Source organism: Anas platyrhynchos, chromosome 5 (genome assembly GCF_047663525.1).
Source record: "Anas platyrhynchos isolate ZD024472 breed Pekin duck chromosome 5, IASCAAS_PekinDuck_T2T, whole genome shotgun sequence".
Taxonomy (NCBI): domain Eukaryota; kingdom Metazoa; phylum Chordata; class Aves; order Anseriformes; family Anatidae; genus Anas; species Anas platyrhynchos.
The window spans coordinates 64,786,347-64,813,261 of NC_092591.1; the positions used below are offsets into that span (position 1 = coordinate 64,786,347).

Here is a 26,915-nt window from a genome sequence, read left to right on the forward strand (position 1 = left end):
TCTCACTAGTTTTGACAGTGAGATTTCTCCACGAAGAACATGATGAAGAAGTCCCTAAAAAAAAAAAAAAAAACACACTTTGTTGCCATGCTGAATAACTTAAGCAACTAACATGATTTGCAGTGCTGGACTGTCAAAACCCTTTCAGGTTTCTTAATTCCCTATTAAAAATGCCAGTTAATCTTAAGAAAACTTAGCACGGTGCAGCAACCAGAAACTAATGATGAAATCATCATGAAGTATGAATTTTCCACATTACCATAAAATATACTATCAATTCTACTGAACAGGAATTTCGAGAGATGAACTGCCACTCCTGTTTCATATCTATAGTAGAATTTTTTTTAAAGAAATTACGTTGTCTAGTCACTATTCCCATCTGCACCAGCTTCTTTTTCCTTTAAAAGATAAATTATCATGTACACAAGTGGTCTCTCATACAAACCACAGAACGTCACAGAAGAAAAACATTTATTTTTTTTCTAAGAATGCCATTCAATAAACAAATATTTCGCTACAAAGGCCAATCTTAATAAATACACGCGATCCAACTGGACTTCCATTCCAACTGGATTATTTAATATTTGAATGGCTTTCAAACAATTTTTTAGAGCATAATTCATAAGTCTCTCTCTTGAAACTACATATTGATGTATTATTTAAAAAACAGAATATATTTCAGTACGTTTACTGTTTAAGTAAATTCCAAACCTGATTTTTTGGGTCGTCGAGATCGAACAGGATTCTACGGTATCTACTCTTGTATCGGTTGTCCGTAACTTGAAACAAATTAAACACCTCCTTTTCAATATTGAGTGCTACTTCCCCTACTTCACTCTCTGTCATGACCAGATCATCACTATCATTGACTCTGTTAAAAACAAGAAAGGGTATGCGCATTTATGTTAGGCACAAATTCTTCAGGCAGCATTCATAAAAACTAAATTTTCAGAGGAAGGAGTTAACCACGCTTTTATCCACTCAGTGAGGACTTCCTTAAAACACATTTCAAAGCCAAAGTCTATCTCAGGACCTCAAAATGTCAACAATGGCAACCTTTTGCTACTGTCTACAGAAGACCACGGAAGACAGCCTTAACGAACTGAAGCCAGGTCAGTCCTTACAAATCCTCCTACTCATGACACTGCAATTAGTTTTTTGTTGTTGTTTTTTGTCATGAGCTACTGAGGGAGCTAGAACACTTCAGTTTTAATCTTAGACCCTCCACTGTGAACAGCATTTCTATTTCAGAGACACTACCAGAGCACAGTGGCCTAAGTCTTGACAGCTGACAAGAGCTTTAATATTTGTGGGACAATGTTTCAGCTTTTTTTTTTTTTTTTAAAAAAAAAAAAAAAAAAAAAAAAAAAAAAGTAATACAGTTGCTAACTTTGGGAGAAGAAGGAACCTCTGCCTCAGCAAGCCCTTGCAACCTTTCACTGTGATATTCCCTACACTATGCTTCGTACAACCCCTACATCTCCAAACACCACCATTGCCAGATATCAGCTTCAGGTCACCTGCATTATAAACATCTCTATGCTGTGATTTAATTCTTCAACTGTAATTGTCTCTCACTACAAATGGGATAGTGACGTTTTTTTAAAGGCTTTTTCACATGCCCAATTATTTGGCATCAGATTTTTTATTTTTAATAAAGCTCTAATGCTAAAAATACTTGTAGTAATTTCTAGCACAAATTAAATCCCTTAGTATCACTTAGCAAGAAAGAAACAAAACTCTGCAGGCTAACCCTTTACTTCTAGTTGTAGTTTCCTATATAAAATAAGTGCTTTGAATTCCCACCCACCTCTTCCATAACATTTCTTTTAGGGACTGACGAATATATTGTCGAATCTGTGAGTTGGGCTGCGACTGGATAGGGCTAGCTTGTGTTTTTGCTTGACTACTTCCAGATGCAGTAGCTGTTAAAACAAAGAAGAAAATGCAGTATTAAATGCTTAACATTATAACTTCCTGTTTATGAAGACCAGCTGTCAACCTATAAGGAAGTCTGTGAAATACCTCTGGAGAACTACCAAGTATATAATTTAAGCCATCCATTTTTAAAGCCTTTTTAAAAAATGTGTAAAAGTTGACTTTTTTAAGAAGAAGTTTGCCTTTGATCCTGCAGAGAGCACTTCTCAGAGACTGTCTGAAGAGTTTAAAAGAGTTGCATTTTGGTTGTAAAGATTGAAAATCTCAGTCACAAGCTATGCAAGAAAATTAAAAAAAAAAAAAAAGACACCACCTTCAAAGATTCCTGAGTTGGACTTCATGATTAAACTTCAAAATAAACAAACAAACATTTTCACAAAGTATATATACGTTCAAGCCATTTGGTTGCTAGTATGAGTATCACACTGTCGCTATAAACTATCAGATCTTCTCATTTACTTTCCAGTTAAACTCTAGATTTAATACTATAATATTTAATAATTAAATATTAAAACCATTGCTCAAACTGCGGCTATTTAATTCCCACCAACTATTCCATTCACAATATCCAAAACTGCCATTTAATGTTTTTTCTAACATCAATATATTGACAATACACATAATGCACAAGAAAATTTACAAATTACAAGCGAAGACTCCATATACTGAAGTTATAATTGCACAGGACTTTAAAAACAAGCATTTCTGTAGGTTGCATTTCACCTGTCCACATTTTGGCACTGACGGGAACAGTTCAGCAAAACGTAATAAGCCAAAACACACTCTCCATCCAGCAAACGTGATGTGCTCCACTTCAGTTTGCCAGAAGTATCGTTTACAGGACATCAGAGTTACCGTGGGCAGAGTTACCGTGACACATTCGTTGTCACAGCACAAAGGTTCCGAGGGAAACCAAGAAACAACTCCTGAGATGAAGTTGTTCTGATTAGAAAAGCTAAAGTTAATTCCCCAAAAGTCTTTTGTCTCCTCATAAATCTGCATTTGACTACTGACCAGTTTGTGATTTCTTAATTTTTTAATTATTATCTGATGTTTTTAGCTAGCAAGGTCTTGTAATCAGAATTAGTCCCACAGCCCCATCTGCAGAGAGCTATGTGCTTCCCGAGAAGGATGCAGAAATTCAACTTTGGTTAATTTCACCACAAACCAAATGGACCCTTTTGGTCTTCCATACCTGCTACAGTGAGAGCAGACATTATCAGGAAGGGCCTAACAACCGATTTTTCTCAGACTTGAGGGGGACAAAGGTAGGGAGCGCCCTTCTGAAGCCCAGTTCGCCCAGTTCAAGAAATCCTATAACAGCATACTGTTTGAATAGAAATACACCTCAGAAAGGGGAAGATTTGGATTACCTAAGAAACAATGTCACTACTCATTTCTGAGTGAAACAGCCTTCCCACCTTGGCCGGTCATTAAATTCTGTTAGACGCTGAGCATTTGTAGTAGGCACCTCCAGCAGAACGCAAGCTTGTAACGAGCTGCACTACACTGCCTCTTACTGCCAGCATGTTTCACCACCAATACACAAGCTGGTGGTTAAGATGAACCATAAAACCGATGCTGTACCTGAATTTTCATAAGGCTAGGCAGAGAAGCAGGTGCTAAACATTGCCTGGAATACAAAGTGAAGAGGAGGATGCAGAAGCACTAGCTATGTGGATCCACTGTGAGTGGATGCCTTGCTAAAGCTTTCTGAGTGAAAATTATCTGAAGTGTAAGATGAAACACACTACATTAAATCATTCCAAAGAGCGTGAAGATCTTACTAGAGATTGAACTTCTTGTTCACCCACTGTTCCCGTACTTTTCCCTAGGGACTGGTCTCAAGTACTGACAAACTGAACACAAACCCGGGGGATGTTGAGCTGGACTCACACGGACTTCTCTTCTGTTTCTATTATCTCCCAAAGCCTACCCCACTAACCTTACACTATCCGTCAGGAGGCATTGAGCTATCCCAGGAAGGAGAACAGGGATCAGAAACTATCAGTGACATTTTCAGTTTGGTCTAATGAGGCACCTGGAACTTAAGACACTGAGGTAAAAAGCTGAACTACTTTGAATGAACAGTCTTGAAAAGCTAGAAGATGAATATCCAAAATATGTGTACAATAAGGTTGTGAGAATTTCTCTACTTCTGGTTCCTGGTTTATCTTCTGCCCAGACTTGTCTCTTCAGGCTGGTGGGACAGCGCACCTCTGTCTCACTACGGAGCGGCAGGACAGCACAGCTCAGGGTTCAAAATGACCACAGTACAATTCGGTCCTCGGTGCTATGAGTTTAGTTCTTTTGGGTTGCAGCAGAAGTACAAAACATGAAATACTAAGCTTACATTCCGTACTTACAGTTTTATCATCTGTTCAAATTAGTTAACAAGCACGCTGATAGAACTAAGAACAGCAGTTAAGATATTGTGTGTATAAAAAATATATCCGTGCCCCAAACCTTCCTGTGTTCCAACGGCTATATCATGGTAAAACTATATACATGTAAAATAAATAAATAAATGGCACTAGCACAAAGGTAGATTGAAGTTCCCAGGGTTGATAGGCAGCAGCATCAGTATGGGTTCAAGAAGAAAGATGCACAAGCATCCTTTATTCTGCCAGTTCACGTCATGGCTATTTTGAAATGTTTCTACAGTAGAGCACAGAACTCAATGCTTCTTTAGCCAACAGAAAATGAGCAGATATTTCAGCCTCATGGAAGTCTAACAGTCTCACAAACTAAAACACTACTTTATAATTACAACTGTCTACCTAACTACTTGCTGGCAGGGATTCTGCATGTAGTAAAAGATACCTACACTACATAGGCTATTCGGTGTTTCAGAACACCTGTGAAGTACTTTCTCAAATCTGCAGGACACCTCACTACATTTGAAGGATAGTGAAGTGGTGTGTGTGTTTTGACAAAGTATTGAAGGTACTTACATCCTACTGTAGTGGGTTTACGTGGCAAGGTTTTGGTAGCAGGGGGCCATAGGGGTGGTTTCTGTGAGAAAGATCTAGAAGCCGCCCCATTTTTGGGAAGGGCCCCATTGTTTTCCAGATCTGAGCCAATAAGCGATGTTGTTTTGCGCCTCTGTGAGAGCATATTTAAGACAGGGAAAAAACGCTGCACCACACAGCAGCCGGGAGAGTCAAGGGAGTGAGAAACAGCCTTGCAGGTGCCAAGGTCAGTGTAGAAGGAGGGGGAGAGGTGCTCCAGGCGCCGGAGCAGAAGTCCCCTGCGGCCTGTGGTGAGGCCCATGGTGAAGCAGGATGTCCCCCTGCAGCCCATGGAGTACCACGGTGGAGCAGGGTTCCACGCTGCAGCCCGTGGAGGAGACCACGGTGGAGCAGGTGGCCCTGCACCGACGGAGGCTGCCGCCTGTGGAAGACCCCTGCTGGAGCAGATTCCGGGCCGGACCTGTAGCCCGTGGAGAGGAGCCCACGCAGGAGCAGGTGACCTGGCAGGAGCTGCTGCCCGTGGGGGAGCCAGGTTGGAGCAGTTTTCTCCTGAGGGATGGACCCCATGGTATGGACCCATATCTGGAGCAGTTCTGGAAGAGCTGCTGCCTGTGGGAAGCCCACGCCGGATCAGTTCATCAAGGACTGTATCCCGTGGGTGGGACCCCACAGCACAGGGGACGAGAGTGACCGAGAAGGAGCGGCAGAGAAGAAGTGCTGTAGACTGACCATAACCCCCATTCCCCCGTTTCCCCTGCGCCGCTCGGGGGGAGGAGGTGGAAGAGGGTGGAGGGGGGGGAAGGTGCTTTTGGTTTCTTTCCTTTGTTTCTCACTTCTCTCACTTATTAGTAATGAGCAATAAATCTTACTATCTGTCTTCTTATGCTGAATCTGTTCTGCCCGTTACAATAATTATTGCGTGATTTTATTGACCTTATCTCAACCCTAGAGCCCTTTTCACATATTTTCTCCCCATTCCTCTTTGAGGAGGGGGAGTGAGAGAGCGGCTGTGGTGGAGCTCGGCTGCCCACTCGAGCGGAACCATGACACCTACATATGTTAACAACCTCATCTTAAAAAAAAAAATAAAACACCCTCATATCCCATTTTGACTATGACAAAATGGATAGGCCCTGACAGATTTTTTTGGTTTACTGACAGGATTAGTGTTCTGCCAGACAATCCAGCTGCACCAACTCACGCTGTCCTTGCACAGCTCTTGTATCCAATGCACAGGAGGGCAGGAGCACACAGCCGAGCGCGGGGAAGGAGCAGGACTGCCTTTTCTGGCAGCAGCTCACTGCCTCATATGAGTCCATTGCCTCAGCAGCAAGGCGAGCATGCCCCCCAGCCAGCACCATCTTCTGATGGGCGCTGTTTCTGGTGCGCGTTTGGAAAAGTTACCAGAAGTGAGTACTCTTTTCAGAGAGCAGTATGCCAACACAGGAGGGTCCCCGCCGCCCCTTCAGCCCACCCTAGCGCTGAGGGGACCGAAGGCTCCCCCCGGGCTGCTCCAACCCCGCAAGGCCTACCGAGGAGTTGTCAAGTGGTATTAGCGCATCATGCCATGAAAATAAGCGAGGTGCATTTACGGTTCCTTAACGGTGACCAGATTCTCCAAACTAATCTGTGATAAAAGAGCATTTCCTATAAGGAAAAATAAAACTTTCACCTATCTATTTCACAACAATGAAAGGTTCGGGAATCTAGTATTTCCACAGCTCAACGCCAAAATAGATTACTTAATTATTCATTTCTCCAGATCTTTTTGGTGTAAAATCTGAAAGTAACTCAAACAACAAAATCTTCAGAATAAATATGGGCATGTGTTAGAACTGAGAGAAAAAATCACAAGAACAGACTTTCACATGTTTTTCAGAACACCTACAAGTAAGTATCAGTTGGGTGTGGTGGCATCCTGTAAAATACCTTTTGTTAAACAGATGGAAATGAAACTTGTGTGCCATCAGCCTCTTGTGGTGGCATGTTGAGAAGTAGCAAAGCTAGTTAGAAAATAATACACATGTACAGATTTAAGAAATGGACAACGTTTCACTGTAGATGTTTATTCTACTTAAAGTAACAAAAACCTGTGAAGTCGTCATATAAAATACAATTTACAGAAATTTCTATCAAGTAAACCTAAACAAACACACTTGCTTTTTGCATACTTTTACGTATATCTTTAAATTAAAAACATCTCATTAAGAAAAATCTTACACCATAGTAGATGTTTGCATTTAATACCGCCTCTTTGCATTTTAACATTTTGTCTACGGGTTCAGAATACAGACCAATATTACTAATAATTAATATTACTAAATAATTAATAATTGATAATTATTAAAATTACTAAATAATTAATAATTAATATTACTAATAATTAATATTACCAATCTTCTGTTCAAACTTAATGCAGTTTTATACCTTTTTCAGTGGACAGTCTTATATACACTACCAGCATAAGCAGGGTCTGACAACAGTGACACTTTTTTTTTTTCTTTTTTTTTTTTCAGGAGCAAAACACTTTTAGAGTGGAAAGTACAGGAAAATGGAGACATTTCTTAAATTTCCAGCAAGGTTCTGCCAAAAGAAAACCCAAGAAATGTCCCACATAATTAATTTAAATCGAAGAAATAAATTCCATGGCCCATTTAATAAACTTCTTTTATTTAACAAACTTCTTTTTCTTTCCTTTGGTATACCAATTCATTTGTAGTCTTAGCTCTTTGCCAATAGATGTCTGATTTTTTTAATTTTTTTGCTGGTTATAAAGGTGCTACTTTTATATACTCTTTAATTGCAGGTTTGTAAAAATGTGAAATTAAAAACCCCTCATCCACATGAAAAACTAGGTACGTTTTTTTTTGTTGTTGTACACTTAACAGATGGATTTCAAAACACAAAATGCCTGTATATAAAAAGGAAGATAGTGCACTTTAAGCTTATAACATTCCATTTTCAAATCCTCCGTCCAATAATCAGTAACACTGTTCTTCTGCAGCCTTCTCCTAAATACGCATGACCCTTGCATTGTAAAATAAACAAGACAGCAATATTTGACTCCTTGTTTAAAGCGTGTGCTGTGGGAACAACTTTGACACCAAAATATCACATACATGAGATGTAAAGGTATGGCTCCTAAGGTCTTGATTAAATTCTTTTACAAAATTACAATTCAAGTTACTGGAAAACATAACCTTATAATTTTAAAAAACAATATGGGCTCTTCTTAGACTTTTTCCATTTCTGTACTGTACATGGAAATTTTAAGATAAAGATGCAAGTAGAAAAAACAAAATCTCAGAACAGGTAACGCTGTGAATTTTTATAAGAAAAACATTATGCACAAAATGCAGCAAGTGAAAGTCCAGTATGTTCTTGCCTTTTACCTATTTGAATATTGTCGTTCTCAGTTGTTCAAAAATTGCTAATTTGTCAGTACATTTTGTAAGGCTAGATTTACAACAGCATTTTTGCAAAGGTGAGAATATACAGTATATACAGAAGACATTGACTCAGTCCTTGCAGTGGTGTATATTATCTATGGGAAATATAACAGCAGTTATAGTTCTATGACTGATTAGTGGAAGATGAAGCTTCTGCTTCTGTTGGTTTCTGACCTTCCTTAGGTGTTTCTGGCTTCATCTCTTTACCGATCTCCCTACTTTTACTCCGATCTTTCCGATCTTTTCCTCTTTCACGATCTCGATCTCTGTCTCGATCTCGCTCTTTTTCCCTGCTTCGATCCCGGTCTCGGTCTCTGTCACGATCTCTGTCTCTGCTTCTTGATCGTTCTCTGTCACGTTGGTTTCTGTCTCTGTTTTTATCCCATTCTTTGTCTCTGTGTCTCTCCCAGTCCCTGTCTCTGTTCCAGTTTCTGCCACGGTCTGTTTCCCAAGGTCTGCCATGTTCTCGATCCCTTTGTCTTTCCTCAAAGGGTCTGCTTTGTCGATTATCTGCTTGCTGAGGCTCTGGCTGATCTAAAACCTTGTCTTTACTTCCTCCTTCGTATCTCTCTCTCTGTCTCCCTTCAAATGTCTGGCCTCTAAATTCAAGATTTTTGCCTTCTCGGAAGTCAGATGCTGACCACTGTCCTTCTGACTCGGGCCCTTGCCCAGGAATACCAGAAAGAGGTGCAGACGGCCCAGCTTCCTCCCACGTCTCCTTTCTGTGGCCTGGTGGATGACTGGGAAGGTCCAGGAGTGGTCTTGGGGTTGGCTTCATATTTTGTGGCGACTGTGGTCCATGCTGTGTAGAAAATAAGGAAGGAATGGGACCCTTTTGACTTCCAAATCTTCCAGGGGCAGATCCTCTTTGTCCATCGTTATTTGGAGAAACATGCTCTTCTGAGAACTGTGGTGCTGGGCCTCTAAAATTAGCTCCATGAGGTCCTCCGTGTGCATTGAGCATCAGTGGTGCTGGAGGTCCTCCTTTCTGCCCAGACAAAGAAAACGGACCTCCAGCTCGGTTCTCCTCAAAGTGCTGTGGGAGAGGTCCACCCTCACCCTGAACTGGTGGAGATTCAGTTTGTTCTACAAATTGATGAGGCTGAGGGTTTCTTTGTTCTTCGTATTGCACCGCAGAAAGACCCCTGTCTGGTTCAAAGTGACCAGGTCCCTTTTCCTGAGAAGTAAACATTGGATTTGCCTCGTTTGACCAGGATACTTTGTGCATATCTTGCAAAGACTGACTGTCATTAGATGTGGAGAAATTAGGCTGAAAAGACGTACTTGGAGGTGTCAGAAGCAGCACTTTACGTAAAGGCCTGGATGTAGAAGGTTCTGCAGAAACTGCTTGACTCACATTTTCCAAAGTAACTTGAACAGTATTTTCAAACTTGCTATTAGGTGCCTCTTTTTGGAGCACTGCAGGAGGCTTTTCACTGGAAACCCAGTTATCACCACCGTAACTAAGCTGAGTAGCAGGAATTAAAGTTTTATCTTCCTTACCAAGTGAAGTCTGCAAAGTGTTTGGAAAACTCGCTTGAGGGTCACAGCTCTGGTTTAAAACTTGTGCTTGCTGATTGGAAGATGAAGGTAAATCTACTTTTTGCGCAGCCTGTTGGTCCTGATGGAACAATTCAGTCTCTATTAGGGAAGATTTTGGTGGAGGTGACATTAAAGCATCAGACACCGAGAAGTGAGCCACTGAAACACCAACAGCTGCTCGTTGTTGTCTGAGGGCTTCTTCTTGCTCCTCAGTTTGTCGTTTCTGCTCTTCTAATTGTTTGTTTAATTCTTCTAACATTTTTTGCAGTTCCACCAAGGATGAAGACGCAGATAAATCTGGCACATACGAGGCAGGTGTTTCCACGGAAGTGTTTTTAGTGTCTGTATACATTTTGTTAGGTAAATCATCAACCGTAACTTTTGCTTCCTCCAAGATAGTTTTGTCTTCCCGATCATAGGCCTCGTCCTTTAGTTCTGCTGTGTTACTGGGCTTCTCCACACTATACAGTTTTTTGCTTTCACCGGTCTGCATTTCAAAAGCTTTCTCTGGATCATCTTCTTCTTCGGTATCGTATGGCCTGTCATCCTCCTCATCTTCTATAGCTTTGTCTTTTGACATCTGTCCAAACTGTTGTACAATGGGATCTAGCAAAGGAACAGCTGACACACCTCCATCCACAGCTGCTTTAGCTTCCTGATTTGAAGACTGGACAGTTTCAGTCTCCTTAGCAAGAGGTTCAAAAGTCTTCTTTTTACCAAAAAGTGTCTGGGGGATGTACTCAAGAGGTGTGGTAGTTTCTGAGGATGAAGAATGCGTAGCAGTAGCACTTGTAGAAGCGGTAGCTGAAACTGGTGGTGGTACAGTACTTGTGGTTCCACTCTTAGTCGAGGACGGTATTTTTAATACTGAAGGTGTAACTGATGAGGTTTCTGGAACGGGAAGTGGGGGTGGAGGTGGAGGAGATCCAGGTAGTGTTGTACTTACAGCTGAGTCTCCCGAATACAGTGTGTATTTCGGAGTTTTCTTTTCTTGTGAAGAAGCTACTGGCCCCTTAGAGTACAGCGATGTTTCTGTTTCCTCTTGCACCTGAATTCGGCTGCGCTTTTTCTCTATTTTGTCTGTATCCATGGTAGTAGCAAGACGCTTCCCTTTCTGACAGATAACCAATCCAAGAATTAAATTCGGACGTGAAGACTCGAGACCTGAAAGGAAACACAAAGATTGCATGTGTAAAAAAACTACTATTTTTTATCTGTGTTCTCAATAGGGACTTATCATTTTATATAATGGCAGCTATGAGTCATAACAGTAACAGTTCTTCTAAATTTCATGCAGTGACATTATCCCATAAGCCTATGTGTCTATATTTAATTACTATTTATATAAATTTGTATACAGTAACTAAAAATGTTTTAATTCTTTCCCTGATATTTTTTTAATATTGCAGTGACAGGTGAATCTTACTGAAAGATGTCCTTGTAAATGTCTCTGCTGTTCAAAAATTAAAGAAAGTTTTCCTATTTTTGTATTATTACTTTCTACTTATTATTGTCCACTTCCTCCCCCAATCAAATATTTCCTTTCTAAATGCTTTGCAAATACCTTATATACACAGAGATACTGATAAGCGAGAAAACCTGGACAAGCAATCTAACTTTCTGTAGGGCTACGTTGGAATTGAAGAACTAGAAATAAAGAGAAAAAAACTAATGCTATTAAAACAAACAAACAGACAAACAACAACAACAAACACTTCACTTTCTGTTACAAAGAAAGCACGAGGCATTGTTAAACTTAATAATTACATTTCTGTTCTAATCTGTGCTAAAATACCGGACTGACATTTACACCATTCCATCAAGGTGACTTTTAACACCGTTGTAGAATTGAGTTTGATGCCACAGACCCTTCCCTAAGTAAGAAATGTGAGCAGAATTACTCCATTGTGAAAGCTTCAGGCTTGAATCCCTGGAGAAGCATTTCCAGAAATGACCAGAAAGTTTCCCATAAAGAGGAAAAATGCAAACAGCTGAAGGTCCGTTTCACATTATTGTATTCCTTCCTTGTACATTCACATTTCCCACAGGCACTCGTGGAAGACAAATACAACCAGAATAAAGAGCAGGGAATAAATCCTTTAACATACAGTCAGTGGCAAATGTAGAAAAAACATATAAAGAGAGGATTTTAACTTCTGGATTTAGTGACTTGAGATCCTCATTTGGGAGCCATATTAATATTTGCATCCAGCAAGGAACCAATAATACAGAAATGAAACTAACAGCAAAGAGATTTACTGTGGTTATACGATGAGGACTCTAAAACCTACACTGTCCCTTATATTCATGACCCTTAAGTAAGAGTTTCAAAGAGGTGTAATATATGAATTTATGTATATCTTTAGTCTCTTACTAAACAAAACCAACTGCTCACTAAGGAACAACTTATAAATAACTAATTATTGCCACTGAAAACTTCTTGATACCAGCAAAAACCCAAACTTCCCATAGTTGCAGATAAATTCTATTTGCCATTACCAGTCATAAGTATGAACCTTTGCTGAAACAACGGAATTCAAAGTTTTAAGGGGGCTCCTAAATTTACTATCTTATGAGAAAATTACATCAGCTGTTTTTATTTGTATAGCTGAAATTATATTCACGTACGCTAAGAAAGAATTAAATGAGGTAAGCCTATTTCTTAAGTTCAATGTGAGGTTTCCTCAGCAAGAGGATTATAACCAGGTAAATCAAGACGATGACTTCTTCAACACAGCTTCATTAAGCATAAATATTTCATTAAGCAGTAACCTGCCTAAATTCTGAAATTCTGTGTTCTTCTGACTGTGACTGGTAATAGTGCAGCACGCCTGTTTTAGCCACAGAATGGAGAGACCAGCAAAATCTGGTTACTCACTAGAAGGTCTTTGCAAAAAGACAGAAAAAATTGGGGCCAATGCAAAATCTACTTGAAGTTTCCTATCAGAAGCAGCTCTCATTTTAAGTATTTTGAAAAAAAATAACACTGAAATTTGATTGAATGCATTCTAGTTCCACAGCTGATTTCAGATTACTTCAAAGTTCAGTGTTTGAGTTTTACATAGTTCTGTGGTTGAGAGGATGTTGGCCATGCTGGTTTAAATAAACTTCTATTTTTCATTTAGTAGCACATATTATTTCCTACTTGTACATTTAAAATTCAGTGCCAAGTTTTTTCCTCCAGATAGAGTATTTCAGTATTTTGTGTTGCCAATTTTCACTTTCTTCCATGGTTAGAAATATATATATATACACACACGAATTATCAATGCATCAAGAAAATGACCTAGCTATACTAACCAAAACTAAGACTTGCTTATAATTTAGTTTGCTTATAATTCTATACAGATTGCCCTTGTGAGAGGGCAGGGACGGCAAGATGTACAACGAAAGGAGGCAGGACAGGAACTAAACAAGTAATTATCTTTGGTGAATCTAAGATTATTTGGAAAGGATCACAAATCCTTGATTCACCCAGTTAAAAACTCCTTTCAACCCACTGCCTAAAAGCAATCCTAGCAATTCTGATCACTATAGTTTACTACCCCAGATGAAGTTACATTAATACATAACATCAGGGCATAGCTCAAAAGACAGCTTACTTGGGAAGACTGTGTACACTCTGAAGAGACTCAATAGTTAGGTATGATTCACTCTGAGTGACTGCTTTACATTTTTTCTTTATCAGCATGTGAGTAAGGACTCCACATTTGGTCAGCATCGACCCGTGCAGAGGATCTCTCAAATCTGTGTTCACCCTACAACTCCTCGTAAGCATTCACTGTTCTTCTGTCGTTAACGTATTGGTTATCTGCCCTTCTGCAGAGACCTGTGATTTATCCAACTAGTCACAACATGCATCTCAAACACTGACTAATTGAAACGAGCAGGTTTCAAAAATCTATTGGACTGTGTATCTAAAATTAACAGCAAAACGATAGAAAAACAGTTCTGAATCCCTGTAAGAGACAGAGATCATCGCTAATAAAATCAGAGTCAAACTTAAACACACGTTCAAGATAAATTCCAAAGCTAAATTAACAACGGTTATAACTGAATCTGTTTAGTTTGGTCAGAGAAGAAATCCATTACAATTTTACATTTTGATACTGTAGTTTTCAACAGATGCCTAACCCAGTTTCTAAATTCATTCAATCCAAAGCGATCACACAGTAAGTGCTTCTTTTGGATGGAAATATACAGCCAGACCAGCACTTCAAAGCTCAGTCCCATTCCATTTCCATATCCGTAAATAGGTTTCAATATCCATAAATAGGTTAAGTGCCTAATTTTAGGTAATAACTAAATGAAAATGTTGGCTGCAGTCTCCAACTATTGCTCAATAACTATCTTTCACAAGCAAGCATTTTAAGTGCTGCAAGCTATGTTAGTAGCTTTTGATGCTAAATTATTTATAAAATATTGTTAAATGCATTCTGCATTTGAAGACCACGATGGTGTTATCAAGTTACATCCTGTAATTAAATCTATTTAAACAAGATGTATTAAATATTACTATGGGATTAATATTTTTTTTTTTCGTTAAATACGTTTTTTATTTTCATGAAATCAGTTTTGCAGTATTTATCTACGTAATGGCCACATATTGTCCCTACCATCCGCAGCTGCTAGGAAGTTAACTGTACCACTAAGGATACATCCCTAATTTCTGTACACTGATGGCAAAACTTAGGGAACAGACCTATGCCACACTTTTAACTGCAGAGACCAATACAAGCAAAGCTGTAATCATTATCAACACGCCGTTTAAATACTTGTCCCAGTTAATTGTGAAAGCATGATTGAAAACTATCAAGTTGGTGTATCTGGATTCAGTGATAGAGATCACTTCCACCGCTGTAACACTGCTGCACATTACGGTACATTTGCTGAATGGGAGTGGCTGACATCAAAAATATGTTGTTCTACTACTGCTGCTTTCCATACTGCTATGAGTACTCTAAATATCTTGAAGAGATTTCATGCCTTCATACTTAAGAACACTTCCAAGCTTAAACTAACGGAAGAGATACTGCGGCATGCCCTCTGCTGATACACTTTTTAAATTAAAATTCTTCTATTTTAAATAGGTATGGTACCCGATACATTTCCAACATTGCCAATAAATCCCTCCATAAGTGCGTCTTCCTAGTGCTAATAATGACTGATTATACCTTTTAATTTTTTTTCAAAGTGTTTTCAGATCTACAGATGAAAGTGCTAAATAGTGTTGTGTGTATGTGAAACGAGACAAACAAATTCACATACAGTAAACTACCAGAAAAAAAAAAAAAAACAAAAACACAATGCTGAACATCCCACCAACAGATAATATCTGGTAATAAATATCTGAGGTGGTTGAAGTGAATAAATGTGAATATCCTTCCACGTTCCTCTATATTTATATCACCCATGACAAAGTTTTGTAGATCTTCTAGGCACTACAGCAGGTCAGAGGTCCTCAGTTGTGTTCCAAATCCAGTCCATCAGAAAACAGGATTCATAACAGATTCATAATCCGTATGCACCTGATGGAGCTGGTTGATACAGCTGGAATATCTTCCAGCTAGGACTTCTGGAGTGATGGGATTATTGTCCTCCCCCTCCTCCCGCCCCCAGTCATATTTATCAAAGTATCTTACACTGTCATGTTTTTTGAGTACTTGCTAAACTCTATTTGAAGGTACACAAATTTAAGGATACAATGACCACTTTCCAAAAAATATCTTTATTGGGTATAAAAAACAGTAAATTCCGTCAGATGTCAGTAACAAGTATGTATTACAAGTCTTTTACGCTGCGGTATTAATACATGCCTGCAAGTGTTTATACCTATGTTTCTTCTGGGCAATTACCTCCAGTTTTGAAAGAACTTTTCCTATTTACATTTTGTAAAAACCAGCCTGACATTCCTCATTTCTATACTAATACTAACAAGTCTGTCTACTTTTGCCAGGCCTCCACTTTAAAAGCTTCATTTGAAATGAAATCTACAACAGAAATATAAAAGATAATGTACAAGGACAGCCTATGTTTGCTCAAGAATGCAAGGAGGGGAAGATCATTTAAATGCTTCCCTAGAGCAGGTTAAGACAGGCTCAGAGTGTATGAGAAAAATCTTGTCCAAGAACACAAAGCAAGCGCCCTTTGCAATTTCATGCAGGAAAGAAGAGTATTTTCCTAGCATTACATTACTTGTTGGTGGTGTTTTTTTGTTATTGTTTTTTGAGTCGTATGCCATTAACATGTGAAAACCTGGCCAGGCAGAACACACCTCTGTTTATGAATATAAGCCCTGAGAATGCTTTATTGAGTTTAGTCCTAAACTTGTATTTGGGTAGCAGAGGACAGTCAGCTTGTCAGAAAGGTCAGCTCCTTACATGTTTTAGTGTGTAATTATTTTGCGCTGTTTAGTATTTTGCAAACCATCCTTACAACAATGAAGTATTGCCTTCATTGTAACCTGTAGCTCTTAAGCTCCTCAACCTGTTACTCTATATGAAAAAAGGTACTTATTTGGAAACTAAGCATATGCACCGCCTCCATCCTCAGATGAAGGTGACTTCAAATTTTGTAATATAAAGGTGTTTCACATCTGAATTCATTCTCATTTCTTCTGTTTCCATGTTCAATGCACAAAGATGGAGCAAATTCGAGCCATACATTACTGCTGATAACTCTAACTAAAAATAGAAGAGCGTAATATATACCAACCTATACCACCTACTGTCTGCCACCTACGCAAAAGGAATTTGCCTGCTCCCAGGCAAACCAATGTTCTGAAGTCAGTGATTTGTCTGGAACTTGATCCAGGTAGCACAGAATATTTCAGACCCCGTGTACATGCAGATTGCATGCACAGCGTAATACATACCATGAGATAACAACAATGTAGTGAAACCATAAACGTTACCTTTGTCTTCAGAGATTTCTTGACTGCTCCGTGGGATAAGAGTCTCCTATGTGATTTAGGGGACAGCACATGGCTTGTAGGGACCTAAAACTTGGTGGATTTATGGGTTGTTGAAAGTAGGGTCGGTTGAATGTTCTGATAATGTTTGCTTGTTTGTCTCAATATAGTGGCTGTTCTATGTACTCCATTTGATGGGTAAACAAATCCTCCTAACAGCAGAGATTTATCTTGTTGGAAAGGCTATGTGAGTTTCAGACCATGTCACCTTGAGATGATTGACTTTGCAATTTTTTCCTATATGCACACGTTTAAAATGTTTTTATAAAAGTATGTATTTTTTAATTATGCTTACATTAAACATTCAAAACCAATTGGTCTCTGATTTACTCGTTTTGTAATTTTACCTAGCAGTTAACCTCCCCTAAATTTTGTGCTTACCTGGTCCCTTAAAGGGCAAGAGGTTGGAAGGAATTGGGTCCTTAGAACTCAGTGGGATCAGGTAGAGATTCTTGACATGTCTGTTGTTATTAGTTACAACACCAAAACAACGACGACTGCTAAAATAGGAGTAGAGAGAGATATAGGCAACTTCTTCTTCTTCTGTGGCAGGATGGAAACGAATCAAACGAATCAAAAACAATTCCTGAAATACAAAATCAAAGTGGAAAAATTCAACCTGTAACACATCAGCAAATAAAATCGTTTTCCACTTTCATCCAAGATAGGATGAAAGTCTGGAGCAGCTTTAAACCAAGATTTAAGAAAATACTGTCATTCAATTGGTAATATTAAACCAGAATCAATTTTGTCATTTTCAGAAAGACCAACTATTTACGTATCTCACATCAAGCTACACCTCTTTAGGTTCAGAATATTCAAATAATTATGAAAGAAATGGAAAATTCTTAGATTATATTTGCATACTGTGCTTCATTTTTACTAAATCCATAAGGGTTTTAGTAGTAAAATTTATTACATACGCTTACTAATAATTTCCTAGTCTTTTAAAATTGAATTTCTATCTTCAGTAACTGAATAAATAGATTGTTTATATTCAATCATTAAAAAACAATAGGTTGTATGAATGTTTAACTACTACACAGGGGAAAGACGATTGGCAGCTCAACAGGCAAACCTGTTTCTTCAATAAATCAAAAATTTCAATGGAATAAGTGGTAGCAGGAGTTTTCTAGGTATGATCGACATCAATATAAATTAGTAACAAGGAAATTCTATCAAAAGCTGCTGTATATTTCTTCCTGGTTTTCCAAAGGATTTTAAGTAAATACCTTACAAAGTGAAGATTGGAGTTTGCCAACATAATCCCAGACTGCCTTCGGTGAGATCTTCCCACCAATATGAATCGTGTCTGGTAAATCCTAAACAAGAAGCATTACATGGTCGTATAAGAAAAGGAAAGAGAGGCTACAGTTTTGAACCAGCACAGATTGCCCCATCCCAGTAGCTTAGGCGATAATACAGTACTATGTTTTACTGAACTTGCACATATACATTCCTAATTTCAGACAGGCTGTTTCCAAAACGCAAGGAGTTCATTATGGCATATTACTGGAAGGCTGGCAGTACACACAAAACAGAAAAAGCACTGCCTGACGAAGATAGCAGTGGAAGGTCAAATACTTTTGGATGCCTATCAGCCGATTCTATTTGGTAGCTTTGCTTTTACAGGGAACCTGTTATATGTAGTATAGCTTTTATCTACGCTTTCAATTGATCTGAAATTTTTGCACCCATATGAATTCTAGTTAGCTTCCTGTCATGATGACAGTGAAACCTGTTTTAGCAAAAACAACAAGAGAGCCACCAACCCTCCTAAGAAAAGACCTAAACTACACGCCTGAAACCCTCAATCACAACAAATACACTTCTTCAGAGAAGTTAAGTAACTGCTCAGTTGTTTCATCACAAGCTGTCATACTACCTAATTAGTTGAATGTACACCCTCCCAAAACATAAAAGCAGTTGCATCAAAGTTAATCAAAGGATGATATTTTTAATAAATGGCCAAACTTTTCTAATAGATCACATCAGTGATCCATCCATCTGTTTGTGAGCAGAACAAGGCATCTCTTTCAAAACACATGCTGATGATGCTTCTCGTCAAAAACTGATCTTGAAATCAAGCTATTATTCTATGTTAGATACTAACATATATAGAAACATATTAACAGACATGAGAATTCTTCACAAATACGTGAGGAATTTTTTTTAAAAGGCTTTCTCTCCTCCCCCCTGCCTCAGGCTACTGTTCCTATTACTAAAGGAGATTACTAAAGGGATGCAATTTTTTTTTTTGTTACACGTCCAATATAACACCATACACAGTGACCCCAGCCTTTCTAACAACAGGAACTGCAATACATTCTAAACGCATAAACATGTCAGTGCTAACCTCACTAAGATAATCAAAGCACCCGGAGACAGGATATGCTTTAGTGATAAATTTGGCCACACTCTGCAGATTAATAAATCCTTTCCAAATGGTGTTGAGGCGAGAGAGGAAGAGAGAAGTATCGCTGCCTTGAGGTGAGCGTGGCTCAGCAACGCTGCAAAACAAATCCAAAAGAGAAACGTTATAGAGCACAGTAAGAATGCTTCCTTCTTCTTCTTTTCTTCCCTCCTCTTATTGATCAATTACTTTATTTTAAAAAAGCAAGTAACAGAAGCCTTAGTAAATGCTTTGTTAATGTTTTCCACTTTCATCCAATATAGGATGAAAGTCTGGAGCAGCTTTAAACCAACCCTCACAAACACTTAATATATTTGAATGCACATGCAGATTTAAAGTCAAATATCTTATAAGTTTTATTTATCTGTTAAAACACATTGAAGAATTTTTACTGTCAATATATAACGATGCTCAGAAAATGTTACCAACTAGAGAAGTTAAACAAGGAGATGACAAATTAAAAATTTAAAGTTCAGGTAATCGCATTGAAAGTTGAACATGCCTTTTGATTATTGGCAGGGGAGGGTAAGAAGCAAAGGGGGACAAACAAACTGAACATAGCGAGACCAGAGATTCAGTGGCTTAGCTTACTATTAAATATACACACCTGATATTGGGTGACTGATGAACAGCTAAGTATCTTGGATCTGCTGAGGACGATGGCTTTGTTAATATTGATTTGGGGACAGTCATAACTGGTTTTGACATTTCCTGCTTTGTCTCCCCTGTTAAAACTTCACCAGATGCAGTACCAGAACGCAGGGCTGTGGTCGTAGTACCAGAGGAGCCGCTCATTGGTGTTCTAGGCTCTCGGCCAGAAACTGTTACAGTTGTGACAACTGCACCAGTGCAAGAGGCAGGAAAAGTCGAAGGTTCTTCAGATGAAGTATCTGTGTTGTCATGGCCTTGGGTTGTAGGAATGTAAGTCCTTTCTAAGCTTGACTGGGAAACTGCTTCTGCTGCAGGTGCAACTTTGGTTTCCTCTGTGTTTTCAGAGGCTGCCTCTTTAGCAGGCTCCGCTGCTGCTGATGGTGCAGAACTTTCATATTTTCGCTGAACTTCTGGTTTAGATTTTGACACTGCTTTTTTAGCAGAAGCCATTAATTTTATCTTCTTCGGTGGTAATTCATCTTCAGATGCTGAAATCTGACCTACAAAATTAATTTTAAAGTGTTTTTGATTACTGTTTAACAATGAAAAGGTCTGAAGAGAAAAACAAGTAAGCAAGCAATGCTCTTAATAATTCTTTTACTTCAGACAAAGTCAACACTGTAGATACCTGTACGGATTTTGCAGTTCAGGTCAAAAAGATGGGCTCGATGTTCATTTGTTGTATCCTTCAACATACTGCTAAAAACGTCTAGAGAAGGAGCACTATTTACATTTTGTACAGTTTGGGTTGACTTCTGCTGCTCCTGGAAATGAACAAACACAGAAAACATTCTGGTTGATTGCTAAATTCAATCATAAAAAAATACTTTTGAAACCGTTAATTCCAGTTCTTTAAAAAGATATTAAGGGCTGTGCAGAACTACTGCTCTGAGCAGCACTGACAAAAAGATGGAATTTTGAACTATTCTTCCCCTTTTATCATTTGTTTAAGAATATCATGTCAAACAGAGTTCTCAAATAGTATTTGTCCTCATTTCATTTCATGTAATTCTGAAGTAGATACTATCACATTAACTGCTTCCTGAGAATACAGAATTGTAATACTGATCACATTTTTGGGGGGGGAAACAATTGGCTAAGATTTTGCTGTAAACTGAGGCAAAGGTCTGAAAAACACGCATCATCTGATATTTTAGAAGCACATGCGATATATGCCCGATATTAGGTTGTTGCATTCCTTCAAACCAAAAGGAAAATGCTCATAGCGCACCTACTAGGTGATATTCTTACAGTTCATTGAAACAACCTGCATTTCTGATACAAAATTTGAGGCCCTAGTTAGCATTTATCTCCCTTGGCACCTCCATGCTAAAGCAATAGCTAATACTTACATCAGAATCAGACACCGGGGGAGAATCTTCCATATTTACATCTGGCACTTGTTCCCGTTTTACAGCTGCTTTCTTGATCTCGTGTGATTTGTTTCTTGACTGTAACATCTGAGAGAAACAAAAACACTTTAGTAACAAGTCTGCATACTGATTTTATAATTTTATTTTGTATTTTCTTATCAGTTGGCTAGTGGAAGAGAAAAAGCTTACGTTATTCATATTTCATTAGGAAGAAAACAATATATTAATTATGGGTGGTAAGGGCTGGTGAAGTTACTGTTAGTTCATATCTAAGGACACACTGGAGAATTGTATTGCTTACCGCTTTGGCTGGTTTCTCCTTCCATACAAACAGTTCTGTAGATACAAGTTCTTCGGGTTTCATTCTCACTAGTTTTGACAGTGAGATTTCTCCACGAAGAACACGATGAAGAAGTCCCTAAAAAAATAAACAAACCACACTTTGTTGCCATGCTGAATAACTTAAGCAACTAACATGATTTGCAGTGCTGGACTGTCAAAACCCTTTCAGGTTTCTTAATTCCCTATTAAAAATGCCAGTTAATCTTAAGAAAACTTAGCACGGTGCAGCAACCAGAAACTAATGATGAAATCATCATGAAGTATGAATTTTCCACATTACCATAAAATATACTATCAATTCTACTGAACAGGAATTTCGAGAGATGAACTGCCACTCCTGTTTCATATCTATAGTAGAATTTTTTTTAAAGAAATTACGTTGTCTAGTCACTATTCCCATCTGCACCAGCTTCTTTTTCCTTTAAAAGATAAATTATCATGTACACAAGTGGTCTCTCATACAAACCACAGAACGTCACAGAAGAAAAACATTTATTTTTTTTCTAAGAATGCCATTCAATAAACAAATATTTCGCTACAAAGGCCAATCTTAATAAATACACGCCATCCAACTGGACTTCCATTCCAACTGGATTATTTAATATTTGAATGGCTTTCAAACAATTTTTTAGAGCATAATTCATAAGTCTCTCTCTTGAAACTACATATTGATGTATTATTTAAAAAACAGAATATATTTCAGTACGTTTACTGTTTAAGTAAATTCCAAACCTGATTTTTTGGGTCGTCGAGATCGAACATGATTCTACGGTATCTACTCTTGTATCGGTTGTCCGTAACTTGAAACAAATTAAACACCTCCTTTTCAATATTGAGTGCTACTTCCCCTACTTCACTCTCTGTCATGACCAGATCATCACTATCATTGACTCTGTTAAAAACAAGAAAGGGTATGCGCATTTATGCTAGGCACAAATTCTTCAGGCAGCATTCATAAAAACTAAATTTTCAGAGGAAGGAGTTAACCACGCTTTTATTCACTCAGTGAGGACTTCCTTAAAACACATTTCAAAGCCAAAGTCTATCTCAGGACCTCAAAATGTCAACAATGGCAACCTTTTGCTACTGTCTACAGAAGACCACGGAAGACAGCCTTAACGAACTGAAGCCAGGTCAGTCCTTACAAATCCTCCTACTCATGACACTGCAATTAGTTTTTTGTTGTTGTTTTTTGTCATGAGCTACTGAGGGAGCTAGAACACTTCAGTTTTAATCTTAGACCCTCCACTGTGAACAGCATTTCTATTTCAGAGACACTACCAGAGCACAGTGGCCTAAGTCTTGACAGCTGACAAGAGCTTTAATATTTGTGGGACAATGTTTCAGCTTTTTTTTTTTTTTTTAAAAAAAAAAAAAAAAAAAAAAAAAAAAAAGTAATACAGTTGCTAACTTTGGGAGAAGAAGGAACCTCTGCCTCAGCAAGCCCTTGCAACCTTTCACTGTGATATTCCCTACACTATGCTTCGTACAACCCCTACATCTCCAAACACCACCATTGCCAGATATCAGCTTCAGGTCACCTGCATTATAAACATCTCTATGCTGTGATTTAATTCTTCAACTGTAATTGTCTCTCACTACAAATGGGATAGTGACGTTTTTTTAAAGGCTTTTTCACATGCCCAATTATTTGGCATCAGATTTTTTATTTTTAATAAAGCTCTAATGCTAAAAATACTTGTAGTAATTTCTAGCACAAATTAAATCCCTTAGTATCACTTAGCAAGAAAGAAACAAAACTCTGCAGGCTAACCCTTTACTTCTAGTTGTAGTTTCCTATATAAAATAAGTGCTTTGAATTCCCACCCACCTCTTCCATAACATTTCTTTTAGGGACTGACGAATATATTGTCGAATCTGTGAGTTGGGCTGCGACTGGATAGGGCTAGCTTGTGTTTTTGCTTGACTACTTCCAGATGCAGTAGCTGTTAAAACAAAGAAGAAAATGCAGTATTAAATGCTTAACATTATAACTTCCTGTTTATGAAGACCAGCTGTCAACCTATAAGGAAGTCTGTGAAATACCTCTGGAGAACTACCAAGTATATAATTTAAGCCATCCATTTTTAAAGCCTTTTTAAAAAATGTGTAAAAGTTGACTTTTTTAAGAAGAAGTTTGCCTTTGATCCTGCAGAGAGCACTTCTCAGAGACTGTCTGAAGAGTTTAAAAGAGTTGCATTTTGGTTGTAAAGGTTGAAAATCTCAGTCACAAGCTATGCAAGAAAATTAAAAAAAAAAAAAAGACACCACCTTCAAAGATTCCTGAGTTGGACTTCATGATTAAACTTCAAAATAAACAAACAAACATTTTCACAAAGTATATATACGTTCAAGCCATTTGGTTGCTAGTATGAGTATCACACTGTCGCTATAAACTATCAGATCTTCTCATTTACTTTCCAGTTAAACTCTAGATTTAATACTATAATATTTAATAATTAAATATTAAAACCATTGCTCAAACTGCGGCTATTTAATTCCCACCAACTATTCCATTCACAATATCCCAAACTGCCATTTAATGTTTTTTCTAACATCAATATATTGACAATACACATAATGCACAAGAAAATTTACAAATTACAAGCGAAGACTCCATATACTGAAGTTATAATTGCACAGGACTTTAAAAACAAGCATTTCTGTAGGTTGCATTTCACCTGTCCACATTTTGGCACTGACGGGAACAGTTCAGCAAAACGTAATAAACCAAAACACACTCTCCATCCAGCAAACGTGATGTGCTCCACTTCAGTTTGCCAGAAGTATCGTTTACAGGACATCAGAGTTACCGTGGGCAGAGTTACCGTGACACATTCGTTGTGACAGCACAAAGGTTCCGAGGGAAACCAAGAAACAACTCCTGAGATGAAGTTGTTCTGATTAGAAAAGCTAAAGTTAATTCCCCAAAAGTCTTTTTTCTCCTCATAAATCTGCATTTGACTACTGACCAGTTTGTGATTTCTTAATTTTTTAATTATTATCTGATGTTTTTAGCTAGCAAGGTCTTGTAATCAGAATTAGTCCCACAGCCCCATCTGCAGAGAGCTATGTGCTTCCCGAGAAGGATGCAGAAATTCAACTCTGGTTAATTTCACCACAAACCAAATGGACCCTTTTGGTCTTCCATACCTGCTACAGTGAGAGCAGACATTATCAGGAAGGGTCTAACAACCGATTTTTCTCAGACTTGAGGGGGACAAAGGTAGGGAGTGCCCTTCTGAAGCCCAGTTCGCCCAGTTCAAGAAATCCTCTAACAGCATACTGTTTGAATAGAAATACACCTCAGAAAGGGGAAGATTTGGATTACCTAAGAAACAATGTCACTACTCATTTCTGAGTGAAACAGCCTTCCCACCTTGGCCGGTCGTTAAATTCTGTTAGACGCTGAGCATTTGTAGTAGGCACCTCCAGCAGAACGCAAGCTTGTAACGAGCTGCACTACACTGCCTCTTACTGCCAGCATGTTTCACCACCAATACACAAGCTGGTGGTTAAGATGAACCATAAAAACGATGCTGTACCTGAATTTTCATAAGGCTAGGCAGAGAAGCAGGTGCTAAACATTGCCTGGAATACAAAGTGAAGAGGAGGATGCAGAAGCACTAGCTATGTGGATCCACTGTGAGTGGATGCCTTGCTAAAGCTTTCTGAGTGAAAATTATCTGAAGTGTAAGATGAAACACACTACATTAAATCATTCCAAAGAGCGTGAAGATCTTACTAGAGATTGAACTTCTTGTTCACCCACTGTTCCCGTACTTTTCCCTAGGGACTGGTCTCAAGTACTGACAAACTGAACACAAACCCGGGGGATGTTGAGCTGGACTCACACGGACTTCTCTTCTGTTTCTATTATCTCCCAAAGCCTACCCCACTAACCTTACACTATCCGTCAGGAGGCATTGAGCTATCCCAGGAAGGAGAACAGGGATCAGAAACTATCAGTGACATTTTCAGTTTGGTCTAATGAGGCACCTGGAACTTAAGACACTGAGGTAAAAAGCTGAACTACTTTGAATGAACAGTCTTGAAAAGCTAGAAGATGAATATCCAAAATATGTGTACAATAAGGTTGTGAGAATTTCTCTACTTCTGGTTCCTGGTTTATCTTCTGCCCAGACTTGTCTCTTCAGGCTGGTGGGACAGCGCACCTCTGTCTCACTACGGAGCGGCAGGACAGCACAGCTCAGGGTTCAAAATGACCACAGTACAATTCGGTCCTCGGTGCTATGAGTTTAGTTCTTTTGGGTTGCAGCAGAAGTACAAAACATGAAATACTAAGCTTACATTCCGTACTTACAGTTTTATCATCTGTTCAAATTAGTTAACAAGCACGCTGATAGAACTAAGAACAGCAGTTAAGATATTGTGTGTATAAAAAATATATCCGTGCCCCAAACCTTCCTGTGTTCCAACGGCTATATCATGGTAAAACTATATACATGTAAAATAAATAAATAAATGGCACTAGCACAAAGGTAGATTGAAGTTCCCAGGGTTGATAGGCAGTTTAAAAACTAAATCTGCATAGGAAGGAGTTAACCACGCTTTTATCCACTCAGTGAGGACTTCCTTAAAACACATTTCAAAGCCAAAGTCTATCTCAGGACCTCAAAATGTCAACAATGGCAACCTTTTGCTACTGTCTACAGAAGACCACGGAAGACAGCCTTAACGAACTGAAGCCAGGTCAGTCCTTACAGATCCTCCTACTCGTGACACTGCAATTAGTTTTCTGTTGTTGTTTTTTGTCATGAGCTACTGAGGGAGCTAAAACACTTCAGTTTTAATCTTAGACCCTCCACTGTGAACAGCATTTCTATTTCAGAGACACTACCAGAGCACAGTGGCCTAAGTCTTGACAGCTGACAAGAGCTTTAATATTTGTGGGACAATGTTTCAGCTTTTTTTTTTTTTTTTATAAAAAAAAAAAAAAGTAATACAGTTGCTAACTTTGGGAGAAGAAGGAACCTCTGCCTCAGCAAGCCCTTGCAACCTTTCACTGTGATATTCCCTACACTATGCTTCGTACAACCCCTACATCTCCAAACACCACCATTGCCAGATATCAGCTTCAGGTCACCTGCATTATAAACATCTCTATGCTGTGATTTAATTCTTCAACTGTAATTGTCTCTCACTACAAATGGGATAGTGACGTTTTTTTAAAGGCTTTTTCACATGCCCAATTATTTGGCATCAGATTTTTTATTTTTAATAAAGCTCTAATGCTAAAAATAC

General features: G+C 38.5%; 1 protein-coding gene across 1 annotated transcript; it reads right to left on the minus strand.

Moving 5' to 3' along the window:
* Positions 1-6,621: 6,621 nt before the first annotated feature.
* On the minus strand, positions 6,622-26,203 carry LOC140002611 (death-inducer obliterator 1-like). Its single transcript, XM_072038512.1, has 12 exons — positions 26,193-26,203; positions 23,482-23,580; positions 22,383-22,542; positions 21,610-21,726; positions 21,288-21,395; positions 20,564-20,699; positions 19,892-20,435; positions 19,228-19,381; positions 18,104-18,193; positions 17,253-17,457; positions 9,768-11,065; positions 6,622-9,470 (listed from the first exon to the last, which is right to left on the minus strand). The coding sequence occupies exons 1-12, from the start codon at positions 26,201-26,203 to the stop codon at positions 8,484-8,486; spliced, it is 3,909 nt and encodes a 1,302-aa protein (XP_071894613.1). The 3' UTR covers positions 6,622-8,483.
* Between the last annotated feature and the right edge of the window lie 712 nt (positions 26,204-26,915).

Coding starts and splice junctions, on each gene's coding strand:
- LOC140002611 (XM_072038512.1), bottom strand. Junction 20,700..21,287: donor CCCCGGTGTCTGATTCTGAT/GTAAGTATTAGC, acceptor GTTCATTTCCAG/GAGCAGCAGAAGTCAACCCA. Junction 18,194..19,227: donor GCTTTGATTATCTTAGTGAG/GTTAGCACTGAC, acceptor CTTCTTGTTTAG/GATTTACCAGACACGATTCA.